Below are 19,540 nucleotides of genomic sequence, written 5' to 3'. Positions count from 1 at the left end.
GATATATAAAGTGCAACATCTGACCCTGAAATAACATTTAGAACAACTCAAAATCCCCAAAATACCCCCACATCATAGCTCTATTTCCCTCTCCCTGCCCTCAGCAAATACTGTGGCCACTTTTTCCACCTCGATGCGAAAATTTCTTCTATTACTTGTCACAATAATTTTATAGTACAATATCAGTAAGTCCACTCTAGTCCATATTTTATTCCTCCATTCTGTGGACCCTGGGATGGTGATGTCCAATCCACCTCTGAATTGAGAGGGGACTTAGATCCCACGTGGTTGATGGATGTGATTCTCCTGCTTGCAGTTGTAGGCACTCTCGGTTCCCTGGTGTGGTGGTTGGCCATCTTCACCTCCCTGTTCGCTGACCTGGGTAAGACCAATGAACCAGAGAGTAGGAGTTGCCACTCTGCTGAGGCTCAGGGCCCAGCTGGCACATGGGCAGTCCAGAGATTCAAGTCCCCTGAGTATGCACCATCCCTAAGGCCAACCACAGGTTCAGTAAAAGTGACAGAAGACGTATGTGTAGAAAAGTCACATCTGAGTCCAGCTCCATCACACTGAGGAGCACAAATTCCAAAGTGGGGCCCTCTGGCATGGAACAGAACTCCAAATCCATCTGCCATGACCATATACCCTGAGGATCTCTGTGGCCTTCAGGAGAACGAGTACCTAGGGTTGTAACTACTTTGGCTTTTTCTGGGGTCCTGCTGAGGTGTGCATAAGTGCGACCCCTCTGATGTCCTCCCGACTCTTTTTGGAAGACTCTAAGCCATATAAACTCATTTGTCTTTGCTGTTTCCCCCTTTTATTCAAGGTGAAAAAACAGTTTTTAACACTTGATCCAACATGTAGACTGAGATATTCTGCTGGTCTGATTTGACCCTTTAATTTGAGGTCTCTTTCTAGTTGCTTCACCAGGTAGTGGTTAGTAGTAATACCTTGGTGCCAGGGAGGCTCATCTCCAGGAGTCATGTCCCATGCTGGGGGGAAGGTAATGCATTTACATGCTGAGTTTGGCTTAGAGAGTGACCACATTTCAGCAACATGGAGGCTTTCAGGAGGTAATTCTTAGGCACCCTGCAGCTCTAGGCCTAGTTCATATTTCAGACACACAGCCTTCCAAGCACAGTCATCAGTATCAAGGGCTCATTATTGGACGATCCTTCCTTGTTGATCTTTGCTGCTGCCCTTGGGGGATTATTGTTGTTTCACTGGGGAATGTGACAGAGCTCCTCTGGGTAGGAACTCAGCACTCCCTTGTTGATGTTTATAACTGTAACTACTATAAAGATACCCAACATTTTTCATAACATATTTATGTCCCCTAAATACATGCCCTGGAGAACTCCCCCCCCACCCATGTGCACCCCATCAATAACACCCCACATCAGAGTTTCCTCCCCTGCCATAGTTGAACCTCCCTGTGGTCCAAAACTTCTTCAAGAATGAATCCTAATATATTGCCAAATTCAATTAATAGAAAATTGAAATATAGTGATGGGTTTAAAGTTTAGAAATAGAATACATAGTAATTTAGAAATACTAAAAGAAAGTAAAAATAAATTGGTGTATTAATAACATGAAAAATATGATAAAATTTTGTTTCTAACATTCTGCCTTTCCTCACTGTAATAGGTGTTGCCCTGTATGTACAGTGGCAAGGCACTTCCTTTCATTTCTTCCTCAGTGTCTACATCCTTTTTCTTTTTTCTCCTTATTTTTAATTTTGTCTTCAAAAAAGTTTTAGATCACAGTAATTCACATACACAATATAGGGGACTCCCAGATTTCCAACATCGAACCCTTTTCCCCTTTCCCCAGCAATGACCTTTTAAATGTTCATGTTATTTTTGCTGCAGCTGATGTACAGATTTTGAAACATTGCTATCAAACATGTTCCATTTTGGTTTACATTATTATGTATATTTTAGACAGTATAAATTTCTAGATTTTTAGTTTCCTTATGTTTTACATTTTAGTTTATAGACTTTTTTACAATTTAGTTGTAAGTTAACATGTCCTATATCCATCATTGCATGATCTTGGGGAACACTTCCATTGCCCCCCAGTCGCCCTGCTTCCATCTATGCTATACCTCTCTCCCCCATCCCTCAGGGTGCACTGTGACAATTGATCTCACTATTTGAGGGACCGTATTTACAGATATTGCAACAATGCTGAGGGCTTGACATACTAGACTTTCCTAACTAATTGGGAGCCAGCAATTCTCTCGAGAGACACAATTCCCTCTATTTGGGAACATCAGGTCACCCTAGGACGTGGGTGCACCTTCATACTCTCCACCCAAATATATAACACACTTTGGCAAAATGAGCACCCAAATATTCCCTAGAAACTTGCCTCTGTACCGGATGCTCCCCCCCACCCAGCACCTTAAACACCTGATCCTTCCTTATTGTATTTTCTAAAGAGTTTTCTTAACAATATAGTTTCAACCATATACCTGACATTCTCCCATGTTCAACTGTTCCCCCCAGTCCTCCCCCCAATTCCTTGGGCCATCTGACCCATCCCCCCAACCCTAGCCCTCCTCAAGCCCACAAAACCTCACCCAAAGGTATCCCCATGCCCCCATCTTATCCCTTCCCTGTACAGATTCTTAGCTCCAGCTTATCATAGACTTCACCCATGTAGGCCTCAGCTCACACCCTTCCCCTCCCCACCAAATTCCTGTAAGTCTATCTCCCAGGCTTTAGCTCTCTGAAACAGCTCAGTTTGCTTGTTTCATATCAGAGAGGTAATGTAGTATTTGTCCTTGAAAGCCTGGCTTGCTTCACTCAATGTAAGGTCCTCAAGATTCATCCATGGTATTACAAGTGTTTGAACTGTATTCCTTCTTATAACTGAGTAGTATTCCATTGTATGTATATACCACATTTTATTTATCCATTCATTCATTGTTGGGCATTTGGGTTGATTCCAACTTTTGGCAATAGTGAATAATGCTGCAATGAACATTGGTGTGCATATATTGGTTTGTGTCCTTATTTTCAGATCTTCTGGGTATATACCCAGCAGTGGAATTGCTGGGTCATATGGCAAATCTATGGCTAGTTTTTTGAGAAACCGCCATACTGTTCTCCAGAATGGTTGGATCCTTCTGCATTCCCACCAGCAGTGGATGAGTGTTCCCATTCCTCCACATCCTCTCCAGCACCTGTAGTCTTCTGTTTTTTTTGTTTTTTTGTTTTTTTTTATAGCTGCCAGTATTATGGGAGTAAGATGGTATCTCATTGTAGTTTTGGTTTGCATTTCCCTAATAGCTAGTGATTTTGAGCATTTTTTCATGTGCTTTTTAGCCATTTGTATTTCTTCTTTAGAGAAGTGTCTGTTTAAATCTTTTCCACATTTTTTAAATGGGTTTTTGTCTTTTTGTTTTCAAGATATAGGAGTTCTTTATATATGCAGGATTTAAGTCTCCTATCAGATATATGGTTACCAAATATTTTCTCCCATTGTTTAGGCTCTCTTCTCACTTTAATGACAAACTCTTTTGAGTTGCAAAAGGCTTTAATTTTGAGGAAGTCCCATTTATCTATTTGTTCTTTTGCTGCTTGTGCTTTGGGTGTGAAATTCTTGAAGCCATTTCCTATTACAAGATCCTATAGATATTTCCCTACTTTGTTTTCCAAGGTCTTTATGGTCTTAGCTCTTACATTTAGGTCTTTGATCCATCTTGAGTTGATTTTTGTATAAGGTGTGAGATGGTAATCCTCTTTCCTTCTTTTGCATATGGATATCCAATTCTCTAGGCACCATTTATTGAAGAGGCCATTCTTTCCCAGTTGAGTGGGCTTGGTGGCCTTGTCAAATATCAGATGACTGTATATATGAGGATCTATATCAGAACTCTCAATTCGGTTCCATTGGTCAGTGTGTCTATCCTTGTGCCAATACCATGCCGTTTTCACTACGGTAGCTTTGTGGTATGTTTTGAAATCTGGTAGTGTGATTCCTCCAACTTCATTTTTCCTTTTCAATATGTCTTTGGCTATTCAGGGCCTCTTTCCTTTCCAAATAAATTTCATAGTTAGTTTTTCTAGTTCATTAAAAAATGCTGTGTTGATTTTTATTGGGATGCATTGAATCTGTAGATCAGTTTTGGTAGGATAGACATCTTAATAATATTTAGTCTTCCTATCCATGAACAGGGAATATTCTTCCATTTATTTAGGTCTTCTTTGATTTCCTTGAACAGTTTTATGTAGTTTTCTGTGTATAAGTCTTTTACATCTTTGGTTAAATATATTCCTAGGTATTTGATTTTTAAATTTACTATTGTAAATGGTATTTATTTCTTGATTTCCTCCTCAGATTGTTTATCATTGGTGTACAGAAATGCTACTGATTTTTGCGTATTGATCTTATACCCTGTGACTTTACTGAACTCATTTATAAATTCTAGAAGTTTTGTGGTAGACTTCTCAGGACTTTCTATGTATAGGATCATGTCAACTGCAAATAGTGAAATTTTGACTTCTTCCTTTCCTATTTGGATCCCTTTTAAATCTGGTTCTTGACTCAGTGCTCGAGCAAGTACTTCTAACACAGTGTTAAATAGAAGGGGTGATGGTGGGCATCCTTGTCTTTTTCCTGATCTTAGAGGAAATGATTTTAGGATTTCACCATTGTAAACAATGTTAGCTGTGGTTTTTTCATATATACCCTTTATCATATTCAGAAAGTTTCCTTCTATTCCTATCTTTTGCGGTGTTTTTATCAAGAAAGGGTGCTGTATTTTTCAAATGCTTTTTCTGCATCTATAGATATGATCATGTGATTTTTTCCCTTCAATCTGTTTATATGGTGTATTACATTAACTGATTTTCTTATGTTGAGCCATCCTTGCATACCAGAATGAAACCCACTCGGTCATGGTGTATAATTTGTTTAATGTGTTGTTGAATACGATTAGCAAGATTTTGTTGAGGATTTTTGCATCTAAGTTCATTAGAGAGATTGGTCTGTAATTTTCCTTTCTTGTGGTGTATTTGTTTGGCTTTGGTATTAGGGTAATGTTGGCATCATAGAAGGAGTTAGGCAATGTTCCTTCTATTTTAATTTTTTGAAAGAGTTTAAGCAAGACTGGTGTTATTTCTTTTTGGAATGTTTTGTAGAATTCACCTGTGAAGCCGTCTGGCCCTGGGCTCTTCTTAATTGGGAGGTTTTTAATGACTGAGTCTATCTCTTTACTTGTCATTGGTTTGTTGAGATCATCGATTTCTTCTTTTATCAATGTAGGCTACTTATGTATTTCAAGGAATTTGTCCATTTCCTCTAAATTGTCATTTTTGTTGGAATATAATTTTTCAAAGTATCCTCTTATGATAGTCTTTATTTCAGTGGGTCAGTGGTGATATCACCCTTCTCATTTCTTATTTTGTGTATTTGCATCTTTTCTCTTTTTTTCTTTGTTAGTCTAGCTAAGGGTTTGTCAGTTTTACTGATCTTCGCAAAGAACCAGCTCTTTGTTTTGCTTATTTTTTTGAGTGCTTTCCTATTTTCTATTTCATTTAGTTCTGTTCTGATCTTTGTTATTTCTTTCTTCTTTCTTTGGGGTTAGTTCATTGTTTTTTACTAATTCCTCCAATTGTGCAGTTAGTTCTTCAATTTTAGCTCTTTCTTCTTTTTTGATGTATGAATTTATGGCTATGAATTTCCCTCTCAGTACAGCTTTTGCTGCATCCCATAAGTTTTGATATGTCATGTTATTGTTTTCATTAGTTTCAAGGTAGTTATTGATTGCTATTGAGATTTCCTCCTTGATCCACTGTTTTTCTAAGAGTGTGTTGTTTAGCTTCCATATCTTGGTGCCAAATCTGAGTCTCTGACCCTTGCAGATTTCCAACTTCTTTTCAATGTGGTCAGAGAAATTATTTTGTATTATATCGATCTTTCTGAATTCATTGAGACTTTCTTTGTGGCCTAGCATGTGGTCTATCTTGGAAAATGACCCATATGCGCTTGAGAAAAAGGTATACCCTGCTGAATTTGGATGTAATGTTCTGTATATGTCAATTAGGTCCAGATCCTCTAGTGTATTGTTCAAAGTCTTTTGTTTCTTTATTGATTCTCTTTTGAGATGTTCTGTTCAATGGTGATAGAGGTGTGTTAAAGTCCCCCACTGTAATTGTAGAGGCATCTATTCCTTCCCTTAGTTTCTCCAGTGTTTGCCTCATGTATTTGGAGGTACCCTTGTTAGGAGCATAAATGTTTATGATTGTTCTTTCCTCTTGAAATATTATCCCTTTCACTAATATGTAGTGTCCATCTTTGTCTCTCACAACAGTTTTACATTTAAAGTCTATTTTGTCCAATATTAATATGGTACATCTGCCCTTTCTTGGTTATTGTTTGCTTGTAAGATTGTTTTCCAGCCATTCACTTGTAATCTCCTTGAATCCCTGGGTCTAAGATGTGTTTCTTGTAGACAAAAGATAGATGGATCATATTTCCTCATCTGATCTTCCAATCTGTGTCTCCTAACAGGTGAGTTTAATCCATTGACAGTGTTATTACTTTCAAGGAACTACTTATATTAGCCATATTTTCTGTGTATTTGCCATATGTTGTTTGATTTTTTTTCTCTTTTTGTAGTTTTAGTTGTTCTTACACTTTCCTCCAATTCTGTCTCTCCTGTTTTTTTCTTTCCTCCTGCAGAATTCCCTTTAAATATCTTGAAGGGCAGGTTTCTTGTTGGCATACTCTCTTAGCTTGTGTTTATCTGTGAATATTTTGAACTCTCCATCATTTTTGAATGATAGCTTTGCTGGATAGAGTATTCTTGGTTGGAAATTCTTTTCTCTTAGTACCTTGACTATGTCATACCACTGCCTTCTTGCCTCCATGGTTTCAGATGAGAGATCAGCACTTAATCTTATGGAGCTTCCCTCGTATGTGTTGGTTCTCTTTTCTCTTGCTGCTTTTAGTATTTACTCTTTGTCTTGTGCATTGGATAGTTTGACAAGTATATGTCTTGGGGTAGACCTGTTGGGATTTATGCTGTTTTGGGTGCATTGTGCTTCCTGGACATGTACATGCATCTCCCTCAATAGGTTTGGGAAGTTTTCAGCCATTATTTTCTCCAACACTCCTTCTGTTCCCTTTCCCTTCTCTTCTCCTTCTGGGATCCCTATAATGCATATGCTTGTGAGTTTTGCATTGTCATTCAGGCCCCTAAGTCCCTGCTGGATTTTTTCTATCTTTTTATTGATTAATTCTACTATCTGTTTGATTTCAGATGTACTGTCTTCCACATCACCAGTTCTTTCCTCTGCCTCTTCAAATCTGCTGTTATTTGCTAAGAGTGTATTTTTGATTTCTTGGATTGTGCTATTGATCCCCATTATATCTGTTATCTTTTTGTGCATGATCACAATTTCTTCTGTATGCTCTCCAAGTGTTTTCTTAATATGCTTAATCTCTTCCTTCACTTCATTGAATTGGTTGATGATACATGTTTTGAGAGTTCTAATTACTTGTTCGATGTTTCACTTCTCTTCCTAGTTTTTAGTTTGTTCATGGTATTGGGCCATGTTGTCCTGATTATTGGTATGGTCTGTAGTTTTTTGTTGCTGTCTGGTCATCATTTTATCTTGTTGGGTTTATTCTGTTGATTATCTTCTTCATCTAGTCTTGGGGTTTAATTAGTTGTTGTTTTTGTGTGCATGTTAAGTCTTCTCTTTGTCACTTTGTTCTTCTTATTCTATTTCCTTGTTGTTGGCTAAGTCCCTTCCCACAGCTTCTGAGTTCAGTATTAGAAATCCACAGTTCTACCTTGAGCAAGCACCCAATTCTGCTGCAGTCTCTCCAGATCAATGTCCAGTCACCTCCCACCCTGCAGATTCCTGAAACAGCCCACTCTGGCAAGACTCCATCACCACACAGCCGGTGCTTTGTAGGAGAGATGACGATGGTGTGCTTACTCAGACACCATCTTGCCCCACCTCCTCATACTTTTTTTTTTTTTTTTTATCACTGTAGCATTGCAAAATTGGGACATGTGAGTCTTCCAGATTTTTTCTTGTTTTTCAAGGGTTTTTGTCTATCTGAGCACCTTTACCTTCCACATAAATTTGATGATTGACTTTTCCATTTCTGCAAATAAAGCTGTTAGAATTTTGATTGGGATTGTATTGAATCTGTGATCCTCTTTGGGTAGAATTGACATCTTGATATTTAGTCTTCCAATCCATGAACATAGAATGTCCTTCCATTTACTTAGGTCTTCTTTGGTTTCTTCTGGTAATGTGTTGTAGTTTCTATGTACAAGTCCTTTATAAAAATGGTTAAATTTATTCCTAGATATTTGATTCTTTTAGTAACTATTATAAATGGATTTTTAATTGATTTCCTCTTCAGTTTGTTCATTATGAATATATAGAAACACCACTGATTTTTGTATTTTCATCTTGTACTCCACCACTTTGCTTGAATTTTTAAATTTTCTCTAATAGCTTTTTTTTTTCCCTCATATTTTCTCTATATTGGGTCATGTCATCTGTAAATAGGGAAGATTTTACTTCTTCCTTTCTACTTTGGATACTTTTTATTTCTTTTTCTGGTCTAATTGCTCTGGCTAGAACTTCCAGTACAATGTTGAAAACAGTGGTCACAGTGGGCATCTTTGTCTTGTTCTTGCTCTTAGATGAAAACCTTTTAGTCTTTCACCATTGTGTATGATATTACTGTGGCTCTTTCATATATGCCTTTTATCATATTGAGGAAGTTTCCTTCTATTCATAGTTTTCTAATTGTTTTTATCAAGAAGGGTGCTGCATTTTGTCAAATGCCTTTTCTGCATCAAGTGAGATGATTGTGTGGTTTATTTCCTTCCTTCTATTACTGTGGTGAGTTACATTAACTGATTTTCTTAGTTGAACCTTGCATACCTGGGATAAATCCCCTTTGATCATGGTGTATATCCATTCTGCCAATCTCTTTTAATCCATTTACTTGTAAAGTCCCTACTGATAATGCAGGGCTTTCTTCTGCCATTTTGCTATGTGGTCTTTTTACATCTTATACTTTTATGTCCCTCAATTCTTCCATTAATGCCTACTTTTATATTTATTTGATATTTTTGTAGTTTAACATTTGAGTCCCTTTTCATTACTTTCTGATAATTTTTTTCAGATATTTTCTTAATGGGGCTTAAATTTACCATCCTAAATTTATAACAGTCACGTTTTATTTGATATGGCTTAACTTTAAAAATACTTACAAACACTGTTCCTATACCCTTCTACCTCCCCAACTTTTTATTGTACATGTTACAAATTATATCTTGTACATTGTATGTCCAAAACCATAGAGTTATCATTACTTTTTATGCATTGGCATTTTAGATAATGTAAGAAGTGAGAAATGGAGTTACATACCCAAAATACAATATTATGGTACTGGCATTTATAATTACTCCTATGGTTCCTTTACCAAATATCTTTTTCTTTTTTTTATGCTGCTTTGATACCCTAACATCTTTTCCTTTGTGTCTGAAAAGTAGTTTTAGCATTGCTTATAGGGTGGCCTAATGGTAAGGAACTCCCTCAGCTTTTATCTGGAAACATCTTAATCTCTCCCTCATTTTTGAAAGTTTCACCAGATACAAGCTTTTTAAAAATTAATTAATTAATTAATTACTCTCCCCTTCTCCCCCACCCTGGTTGTCTGTTCTCTTTGTCTATTTGCTGCATCTTCTTTGTCCGCTTCTGTTGTTGTCAGCGGCACAGGAATCTGTGTTTCTTTTTGTTGCGTCATCTTGTTGTGTCAGCTCTCCGTGTGTGCGGCACCATTCCTGGGCAGGCTGCACTTTTTTTCGCACTGGGCAGCTCTCCTTACGGGGTGCACTCCTTGTGCGCATCAGCACTGCGCACGGGCCAGCTCCACATGGGTCAAGGAGACCCGGGGTTTGAACTGTGGACCTCCCATGTGGTAGACTGACACCCTAACCACTGGGCCAAGTCCACTGCCAGATACAAGCTTCTTATCTTTCAGGACTTTAAATATTTCATCCCACTGCCTTCTTGCCTCCATGTTTTCCAAGAAATTGACAATCATATTAGCACATTCTTGTACATAAAAAGCACTTTGCAAAATTCAGAACTCTTTCCTTGTAGTTTTTATTCAGCAGTTTGACTAATATGTATCAGCGCATGGTCCTCTTCTAGTTGATTCTGTTTGGGGCTCATTGTGCTTCCTGAATGTGCATAGTCATATCTTTTGTTAAATTTGGGGCATTTTTTGCCATTACTTCTTTGAGTTTTCCTTCTGTCCCTTTCTTTCTTCTTTTGGGACTCCCATAATACATATATTGATAAATTTGATTGTGTCCCATGGTTTTTAAGGCTTTGTTCACTTTTTTTTCCATTTTTTTTTCTTTCTGCCTCTCAGTCTGAATCATTACAATCATCTTGCCTTTAAATCCACTGATTCTTTCTTCTGCTAGCTGTAATCTGCTGTTGAAATCCTCCAGGGAATTTTTCATGTCAGTGATTATGGTCTTCAACTCCAGTATTTCTATTTTTTTCCTTTTTACAATTTCTATCACTTTATTAAGATTCTCACATTATTCATGAATTGTTTCCTCATATCCTTTAGTTCTTTCTCTGTGTTTTTCTTTATCTCCTTGGGTATAATGAAGATTATTAAAAAAAATTGTTTTCAGGTGTGTCCAGTCTGGTCTTCTTTGTTGATGTTTTCTGAATGTTTATCTTATTCCTTTGGATGGGCCATCACTTTCTGTTTCTTTGTCTTGTACTCTTTTTTTTTCATACTGTACATTTTGTACCTGAGCTTTCTGTTCCTTAAGTTTGTATCCAGCTAGTGATATGATAAAGATTTCCTTGACTTAATAAAAAAGGAACAAACCAATGCAAAAAACACCTTTCACAGTCTTTGCAAACACGCTTTGTGCTGACTAGTGCTCTCCTTCAGAATTTAGCCCTCCTATCAAGAAGATAAGCCCAAGACAAAAGTGATATTCAGTGTCCTTTTCATCTTCTGTGAGCCTGCATCTTGTCCTGGGATGTGCTCACTTTTGGCCTTAGAAATTCCACCTTTGCAGGAATCAGAATGCCCCCTCTACTCCCTGTGAACTGGATACCACCCCACTCTTCCGGTGTTCTATTTTGACTGAAAGCTGGTAATCCTTTGCCTCAGCCTGCTTTGACCTAATTGTTTCTTATACTGCCTTTAGTTGTCCATAAGCTGCTTCTTCCAGCAGGGAAAGTTCTGGAAGGGTGAGTCAGAGTCAGGTTTTCTGCTTTAGTCTTTCAGGCTGCCACCCAGTAGATTGGCACTGATATACAGGCACCCCAGTCTGCACATAGTGATTATTTTACTCCCTCTGGAACAGGGCCACGGACCCTTAATGGGTCCACACTGTGCCAGGGAGGAGGTGAGGGGAGGGTCCACAAGGATGCCTTGGGCTTCTCCTACCACTTTTAAGGCTGCCTTTTCTTGATTCATCAATTTCCCACTTACTGCAACCCTTTAACTATTTTCTGGAGTTTTGAAGAAGATGGTTTCTCCAGTTTTTGCTAGTTGCTCAGAGATTCTTTGGAGGAAAGGCACCTGGAACACCTCACTCTGCCATCTTGGTGAACCAGAAGTCAGAGATTAGTTTTAATGCCCACTTTGAAATGGCTATTTTGAGGCTAGGAGAAGTCTAAAATCAAGGATCAGCAAGGCAATGCTTTTTCCCCAAAGTCTGTAACGTTCTCGTGCTGGTTGCCTGCAGTCTTTGAGCTTTTTGGCTTGTATGCCTGACTCTAATCAAATGGTCCCCTCCTTTCTCTCCTGGGTTCTATTCTCATTTTGGTTTTGATTGGCATTTCTGGGTTGACCAGTCATGTTGAACATCATTTCATGTGCTTATTCTCGAGTTAACTCTTCCCTCTCCAATGCTTCTGTGTTTCCCACTTGATTGAGTAGGTCCAGGGAAGGGCCTGTGACTGGTTCATTTCTGCATCCTCAAAGCTCAACTTGGGGACGGGTATAGATGAGGTATCTGCAAGTGTTTGTTGAAGTGAATTAAAATGCTGTGGGAATTGAGAGGAGGTAAAGACCACATCTTTGGAGAGTCCAACGAGTTCTTCATGGAGAAGATGGAAGTTGAGCCAGGTTGTAATTGATGGGTTGGAATGTGTGGGCAGAGAAGGCGCAGTGTTGGGGGCCCAGTGTGAGCAGAGGCGTGGAAGCCACTGCAGAGCTGGAAGGAGCCAGAGGATGACTGAAAGGTAGCAGGAGTTAAGACTGAAGCAGGGACCTAGGCAAGACTTTGAATGCTGAGGGCAGTGGGACCTGGAAGGGTTTAACGGACTTGTGCTTTATAAAGGTGGTGGATCTGTCATGGGACCTGTTTTATAATCAGGAGCTATTAGCAGAGTCTGGAAAAAGGTAATGCAGATGCAGGGAGAGACACTGATGTGGGTGATATTATAAAGGAAGGGTCACCAGTTTTAGTGGCTTGGGTCTCAAGGCCAGCCTCAGAGCAGTGGAGCCATCACAGGCCTCTGAACTGTGGAATTAATTGAAATCAGAAATGAAGAAGTGTGGGAGTATTTAGATAGTTACACATAAAATGAGGTGATGTCCAGAATTGCTCCAGGACAATTGGGGGTGGGGTGGGGTAGAGACAAAACCAGACCGGCCTTGACTTTGTAAGTGATGGAGCTGGTGGTGGGTAGGTGAGGCTTTGTTATACAATTCACTCTACTTTTATATGTGTTTGAATTTTTCACTAAAAAAAGATGCATAGTAAATGGCTATTGGGAATAAGCAGTGATAAAGAAGGAAGAACCTATGGTGACCCAACAGTTTCCAGCCTAGGAAACTGGAAGGATGACTGGTTGAGACCTGGCTGCTATCTCAGGGGCCATGTGGGGGAATCAAAAGCCAAGAACATACATCCAGAGAAGCCCTCGTGTTCCTCAAAGACAATGTTAGGCATCTCACAGCCTGCTTTCCCGTGAGTTCCGTGGGAGCATGTCTCTGAACTCAACTGAATTTAGTAGGACAACATGATTGAGTTGGTCCACATGCCTCCAGCCAATCCTAAGAACAATCTAATGATAAAGCAAAGTCAAGCCTGGCTTGCAAAGGCTGAGCCGGTGCTTGTTGTCCTCCCAGAACGTCACTGCTAACCACCGGGCCAACGACGTGATCGCGGCCGAAGACGGCCCTCAGGTCCTGGTGGGACGGTTCATGTATGGGCCTCTTGACATGGTCGCTCTGACCGGAGAGAAGGTACTGAGGGCTGGGGCACCCCCTCCTCAGCCAGCCTCACCTGTGCCAGGTGTCTCAGGGTGGCACATGGTCCATGGGCGGGGGTCCAGGGGACCGTGCAGTGGTGGTGCAAGCGCAGAGCAGGGGAGGGCGGGGAGGGTGAGCAAGGAGTAAGTGAGGTCTAAGAAGCCAGTGTGGCTGGCGTGGAGGGAGGAGGGGAGGAGAGGAGGTGGGAGGGACTTCGACGGCCATTAAGGTCCACACTAGGGAGTTTGGCTTTGGGAAGTCATTGAGGGGCTTCCCTCAAGGGAATGATGTGATACTGGGGTGTGTGGGGGTGTGTGTGAGGAGCCTGAACACAGAGGCAGAAGCACAGAGCTGGGAGCCCCAAGCCTGGGGTCGCTGGCTTGTGCAGGGACCTGCCCAGCCCAGCTCTTCTGCCAAGCCTGCAGGTCCTCAGCCTTCAGCAAGTCCCTGCCCCTCTTTACTGCCTGCAGGTGGATATCCTGGTGATGGCCGAGCCGTCCTCGGGCCGCTGGGTGCACCTGGACACGGAGATCACCAACAGCAGTGGCCGAATCACGTACAGCGTGCCGCGGCCCCGGCGCCTGGGGGTCGGCGTCTACCCCGTGAAGATGGTCGTCAGGTGAGACCCGGAGAGGATCTCATGGCCATGCCTCCCATCTCCCTGGCTCTTCCAGCCAGGCCCGTCCAGAAGGCCAGGGCCTCTGGGCGTTCTCTTAGGAGCTCCCATCCCTGACTGCTGGGAGGGAGGGAGATGGACGAGGTCAGCAGCCGAGGCAGCAGGAGATGCCGCCCGGGATCTCTGAACCTGGCCCTGGACTGACTGACGCCCGACCCTGATGGCACGGCTGACCACAATTAGGTACCTTTCAGGGGCGACCAGACCTGTGCGATGAGCTACCTCACAGTGCTGCCCCGCGGCATGGAGTGTGTCGTGTTCAGCATCGATGGGTCCTTCGCGGCCAGCGTGTCTATCATGGGCAGTGACCCCAAGGTCCGGCCGGGGGCTGTAGATGTTGTCCGGTGAGTCCTCCCTCCCTCCCAGGGGCGTGTCTTTCCCAGGCAGGAGCCAGCAACCCTGGGGGAAACAGGCTGAAGATTTTCTGGTTTCCTCTAGGAATTCCATCCTTCTCCAGGTCTGGGGGCAGGGGAATCCTGGCTTCAACTCCAGTAGTAATTTGCTGAGGGTACTTGGGAAAACCACTCCTCCTTTCTGGATCTCAGTTCCTTCATCCATCCATCCATCCATTTATTCTAACACTGTCTGAGCATCTACCGTGTGGTGAAGCAGGCCTGGTCCCTCATACTCTAATCTTATCAGAAGTCATTTGTGTTCTGGTTATTTATATTTGCATAACAAACAGCTCCAAAACCCAGTGGCTTAAAGTAACAATGTATTGTTCTATTCATGGTCCTGGGGATTGACTAGGTTCTGCAGGGACATTCTCACTGGGGCTTTCGAGCAATTGCGGGCAGATGGAATCCACAGCACCGGTCACCTGCAGACTCCACTGAGCTGGGTGTCCAAGATGGCTTCTTGTTGTTTTTCATTTTTATTGTGGTGGCATACATACAGCACAACATTTCCCATTTTAACCACTTCCCAGTATACAATTCAGTGGTGTTCACTACTTTTCACACAGTGCCACAGTCACCACCTCCAAGACGGCTTCTTAACCCAATGTCTTTTGCCGCACTGGGGTGTCTCTTTCTCCACTTGACTAGCGTGGGTTTCCTTGCAGCATGGTGGCCTTGGGGAAGTCCGACTTCCCCCATGGCAGCTAGCTTCCTCTGGTCCCTGGAGACCTGGTGGAACCGCAGGCCTTGGGAGTCACACAGTGTCCTTCTGCTGCCTTCTCCTGCCTGCAAGCAAGTCACAGGATTAGCCCCGGTTCAAGGGGAGGGAACCACATAAGATTGGGGTTCATGGAGGGACAATCTTTCCAGACCAGGCAATGCACGGTGCTCACTGAGCGATGTGAGCAATTTGAATGAGAGCCTGAGCAGAGAGCTATTAATGCTGACTGCAGAAAGCAGAGCAGACCTCCTGGGAGAGGCATTTGAGATAGCCCTGGAAGGATGGGAAGACTTTTTTTTAATGAAAAATAAATTTTCTTTTTTCTTTTATAAAAGCAGTACATGCAAATATCTGTCCAGTGCCTGAAATATCACCATTAGTGCATCATTCACAGAAAGGCTTTATTTTCCATTAAAGTAAGCCCACCCCCACCCCCACCCACCTCTGGGGCAGAGAGGATCCCACAAAACCCTTCCTTCTCCTCGTCTTGCATGGTACTTTCACAGAGACTGAGAAATCCTTGCTTTCTCTGAGGCTGTTTTCTTAACCTGTTCCCTGCTGCCTGAAATCCCACCATGAGCACCCAAGTCAACATTAGGTGCTATGCATTTTTTGTGAGTCAAGATATCACTGTGACAGGACCCATGTATTGAATCCTCTTGCTTCCCTCATCCATTGCCCTTTGATAGAGGGGATAAACCCAGTCTTCTTTTTCAGACAGACCTAAATTCAAATCCCAGATCAGTTGCTCATTAGCCGTGAGGTCTTAAGCACCTTACTTAAACTTGTGGAGCCCCATCTTCCTTACATGGGAAATGGGGATGACGATACCTTACTCACAAGGTTTCTTTTAATGATTAAACAATGTGAGACATAGAGAGTGGTCAGTACATTGTAGGTACTTTAAAAAAAAAAAGCAGGGAGCAGATGTGGCTCAATCTGTTGAGTGCCTACTTCCATCATGGGAGGTCCTGGGTTCAGTTCCTGGTACTTCCCTAATAAAACAATAACAAACAACAAGCAAAAGAAATGAAAAAATGAGTTCAGGGGAGCTGATGTGCCTCAGTGGTTGAGTGCCAGCTTCCCACCTATGAGGTACCGGGAGCCAGGGATTGAACCCGGGATCTCAACAAACAAGCTAACAAACAAAGAAACAATGCATACCATTGTACAAAGACTAGTAAAATCAAAAAAGGCAGAAAGAAGAAAATTAAAAACTGATTTTGATAGGCCAAAAGAAGGATGCCTAGAGACAAGGGAGGAATACAGCATGTATGGGGACAGGCAGGGCAAGCTCAGGGCAGCTGGATTTTGGAAAGCAGTTGGGGTGGCTGGATACAGTCTTCCAGGGCTATTATGCTGCCATTGTATCGCCAAGAGTGCCAAGCCTTAGTCCTTCGGTCGCTCCATCCCTCCATCATCCGTGCATCATCTGCCCTTTTCAGAGGGCTACCTTGTGCCAGGCTCTGTGCTGGGCACTGATTCAGAGAAAGCTTTGGATGGAGGGAATTCTCAGTCCAGTGGGGAAAACAAGCCATGGGCATGGAAAACTGTAATCCAGGAGGCAAGTGATGAGAGATCAGGGCACTGGGAGTTCTTGGGGACTGGGGTGGGGGTGACACCACCACGGAGACTGCCCTGCCTCACCCAAGCAGCAGTGATCGTGCTGGGGAGAGAAGCTGGCCTGGCTCTTGGGCTCCCAGGAGACCACTGCCTTCATGTCCACCGGAGCTAGCTCCAGCTCATCCCAGAGGTCAGCCTCCCCCAGGTTTACGCCATGACAGCATCTTCTCCAAGCCTCTCCCTGGCCAGCCTCTCCCTCCCACAGCAGCAAGGCGAAGCTTCGGTCCTTCTCTCTAGTGCTCTATCTGCTGCTCTTATCTCCTGCATGTGGGCCCCTGGGGTCACCCTGGTGCATGCATGCTCCACTCCTTGCTGATCACCAGAAGCTGCTTTTTATACGTGCATCACTGGGCCCTTGCCTCGGATCTAACCGGAATCTTGGGGGTGGGGTGGGGGTGACTTCTGGACCTGTGCCTTTTCTATAAAACCTTCCAAGTCTCCCAGATCATCATGCAAGTTAGCAAACCACTAGTCTATGAACCAGCTGGAGGCTAGTGCCACTAAAGCCCCAAGCAGGTCTGGGCTCACCTGGCACCCTGGCAGCCAGAATACTTGGGGAACTCAATGCGGAGCACTTTCGCACTGTGCTGTGAGGTCACCGAGAAAGGAGAGCTGGATTCTGCCTGAGAAGTTGGGGAGGCTTCCTAGAGGAGGGGGCATCTCTTCTGGCCCTGTAAGAGGGGCCTGTGAATGGGCAGAGATGGAGAGGACTGCAGCAGAGGAGCGCGTGCCCCATCCAGGGGCAGCAAGGCGGCTCTGAGTGGCTGCATGGTGGTGTGCATGGGGCGTGAGGGGAGATGAGGTTGGGGAGACAGGCAAGGGCAGAGCCTGGAAGGCCAGAGAGGGGGCTTGAGACCACCTTGGGCCCTGGGGAGCCAGGCATGGTTTTAGGTATAGGAGTAGTAGATTTGTGATTTTCAGCAATCACCATGGAAACAGTATGAAGGATAATAATGAAGCCAACCAAATGGAGCCCACCTGCCAGGCCTGTCTGGGATTAATTCATGTAATTATTAATTCATGAAACGTGGAGTAAAGTTACTATCATTATCCCCCATTTTACAGATGAGGAAACTGAGATCCTGAGAGTTTACTAACCTGCCCAAGGTCTCAGGGCCCAGGATAGATTAGAGTGGGGGAACTGGAGGGAAAGAGGAGGGTCTTGTAGGGGTCCCAGCTAAAGATAAAGAATGGGGGGGGGGGGCGGGGGAAAGAGAGGTTGGAATAACGACCAGTGTCTGGAAGAATAGAAAGCGCACTGATCGGAGGAGAAGGCAGGGAGACAGAGGGAAAGCGGTTTGTCTCTGGCTCCAGAACCTTGAGAGGCGATGGACATCGTGGAGAAGGGGACGCCAGCAGAGGGCGCGGGAGAAGGGGAGTTAGTTTGGCTGAGCTGGCGGAGAGCCCCTGGGCCATCCATCCAGGGGAGGTAGATGGCCGGGGCGCACAGGGCTGGACCCGGAGTGCGGATTTGGGAGGGGGCCCCTCGTCCTCCTTAGCCTTCCCCGCAACAGCCCCTCGGGCTTCTAGGCGGACGGCGGGCGGGGCAGGCTGCTGGGCAGGGGCCGGCCGGCGCGGCCGGGCTGGACCCCACGATGCCGTCTCGCCAGGCACTGGCAGGACCTGGGCTACATGATCCTCTACATCACGGGGCGGCCGGACATGCAGAAACAGCGGGTGGTGTCGTGGCTGTCCCAGCACAACTTCCCACAGGGCATGATCTTCTTCTCGGACGGGCTGGTGCACGACCCGCTGCGGCAGAAGGCCATCTTCCTCCGCAACCTTGTGCAGGAGGTGAGTGCGGGGCCCGGGGGCGGGGCTGTGCGGCCACACCCAGGCAGGGGCGGGGCCTTATGGCCACACCCAGGCAGGGGCGGGGCCGTGTGGCCACTCCCAAGCAGGGGCGGGGCTTGCGTGGCCACACCCATGCAGGGCGGGGCCTTGTGGCCACACCCATCAGGGCGGGGGCTGTGAGGTCACACCCAGGCAGGACTCAGAGCGGGGAAACTTTGACCTGCGAACCTTTAAGGCCATTTAAGGTCTCTCCACTCTCCTCTTCTCCCCTCATCCCCGGGGGGCCTCATTCATTTCTCCCACAACCATTGCTTGCGCCTGGGGTCGCCCGGTTTGCAAAGCACAGTCACCGGGATCTCATTCTGTCCTTTGACAGTGGCATGAAGCAGGTATTTTCAGCCTCCTGGACAGATGGGAGAGGTGAAGCTCACCCCGACTCTGTGCTTTCATCCTTCATCTCCTGACTCTCGAAACCAAACTTTTGTCCCTCCAGCTGGTTATTCCTACTATAGACACTTATTAAATACCGAGTATATCCCCCCCTCCCTGTGTCTGGTGTTGGGACTGCCCTGAGACGAACAGAGCCAGGACATGTTGTGGTCTAGGTGAGTGGCCCTCAAAGTGTGGCCCCAGACCAGCAGCAGCAGCACCCAGGAAACCGTCAGAAAGGCAAATACTCCGGTTCCACTCCAGACCTACCAAATGGGAAACTCTGGGGAGGGAGCCCCACAATCTGTATTTCAACAAGTCCTCCAGGGATTCTGATGCTACAAAAGTTTGAGAACCACTGATCTAGTGCACGCGCTTGAAAAGCTATGGCCACGAGCTAAATTTGACCTGCAGCCTGTTTTTGCATGACCGTTTTGTGACTACTCTTAAATGGTCGCGGGGGAAAAATCAAAAGAAGAATATTTGGTAACATGTGAAACTTACAGGAAATCCAAATTTCAGTGTCCATAAATAGTTTCACTGGAGCACAGCACACTTGTTTGTTTACATATTGTCTCTGGCTGCTTTTGTACTATAACAACAGAGCAGAGA

The 19,540-nt window shown here is 44.1% G+C and overlaps 1 protein-coding gene across 2 annotated transcripts in view; it reads left to right on the top strand.

Moving 5' to 3' along the window:
* Positions 1 to 19,540, top strand: part of PITPNM3 (PITPNM family member 3) — a 118,611-nt gene that overhangs the window by 88,970 nt on the left and 10,101 nt on the right. For both annotated transcript variants that reach the window (XM_058283732.2, XM_058283733.2), the window contains exons 15-18: positions 13,165 to 13,281; positions 13,758 to 13,906; positions 14,158 to 14,307; positions 18,316 to 18,499. In XM_058283732.2, the coding sequence (XP_058139715.1) occupies positions 13,165 to 13,281; positions 13,758 to 13,906; positions 14,158 to 14,307; positions 18,316 to 18,499 (600 nt within the window). The remainder of the gene's footprint in view (positions 1 to 13,164; positions 13,282 to 13,757; positions 13,907 to 14,157; positions 14,308 to 18,315; positions 18,500 to 19,540) is intronic.

The sequence above is a fragment of the Dasypus novemcinctus genome, chromosome 21 (assembly GCF_030445035.2).
Source record: "Dasypus novemcinctus isolate mDasNov1 chromosome 21, mDasNov1.1.hap2, whole genome shotgun sequence".
In the NCBI taxonomy this organism is placed as follows: Eukaryota; Metazoa; Chordata; class Mammalia; order Cingulata; family Dasypodidae; genus Dasypus; species Dasypus novemcinctus.
This window is presented reverse-complemented; position numbering and strand designations above follow the sequence as displayed.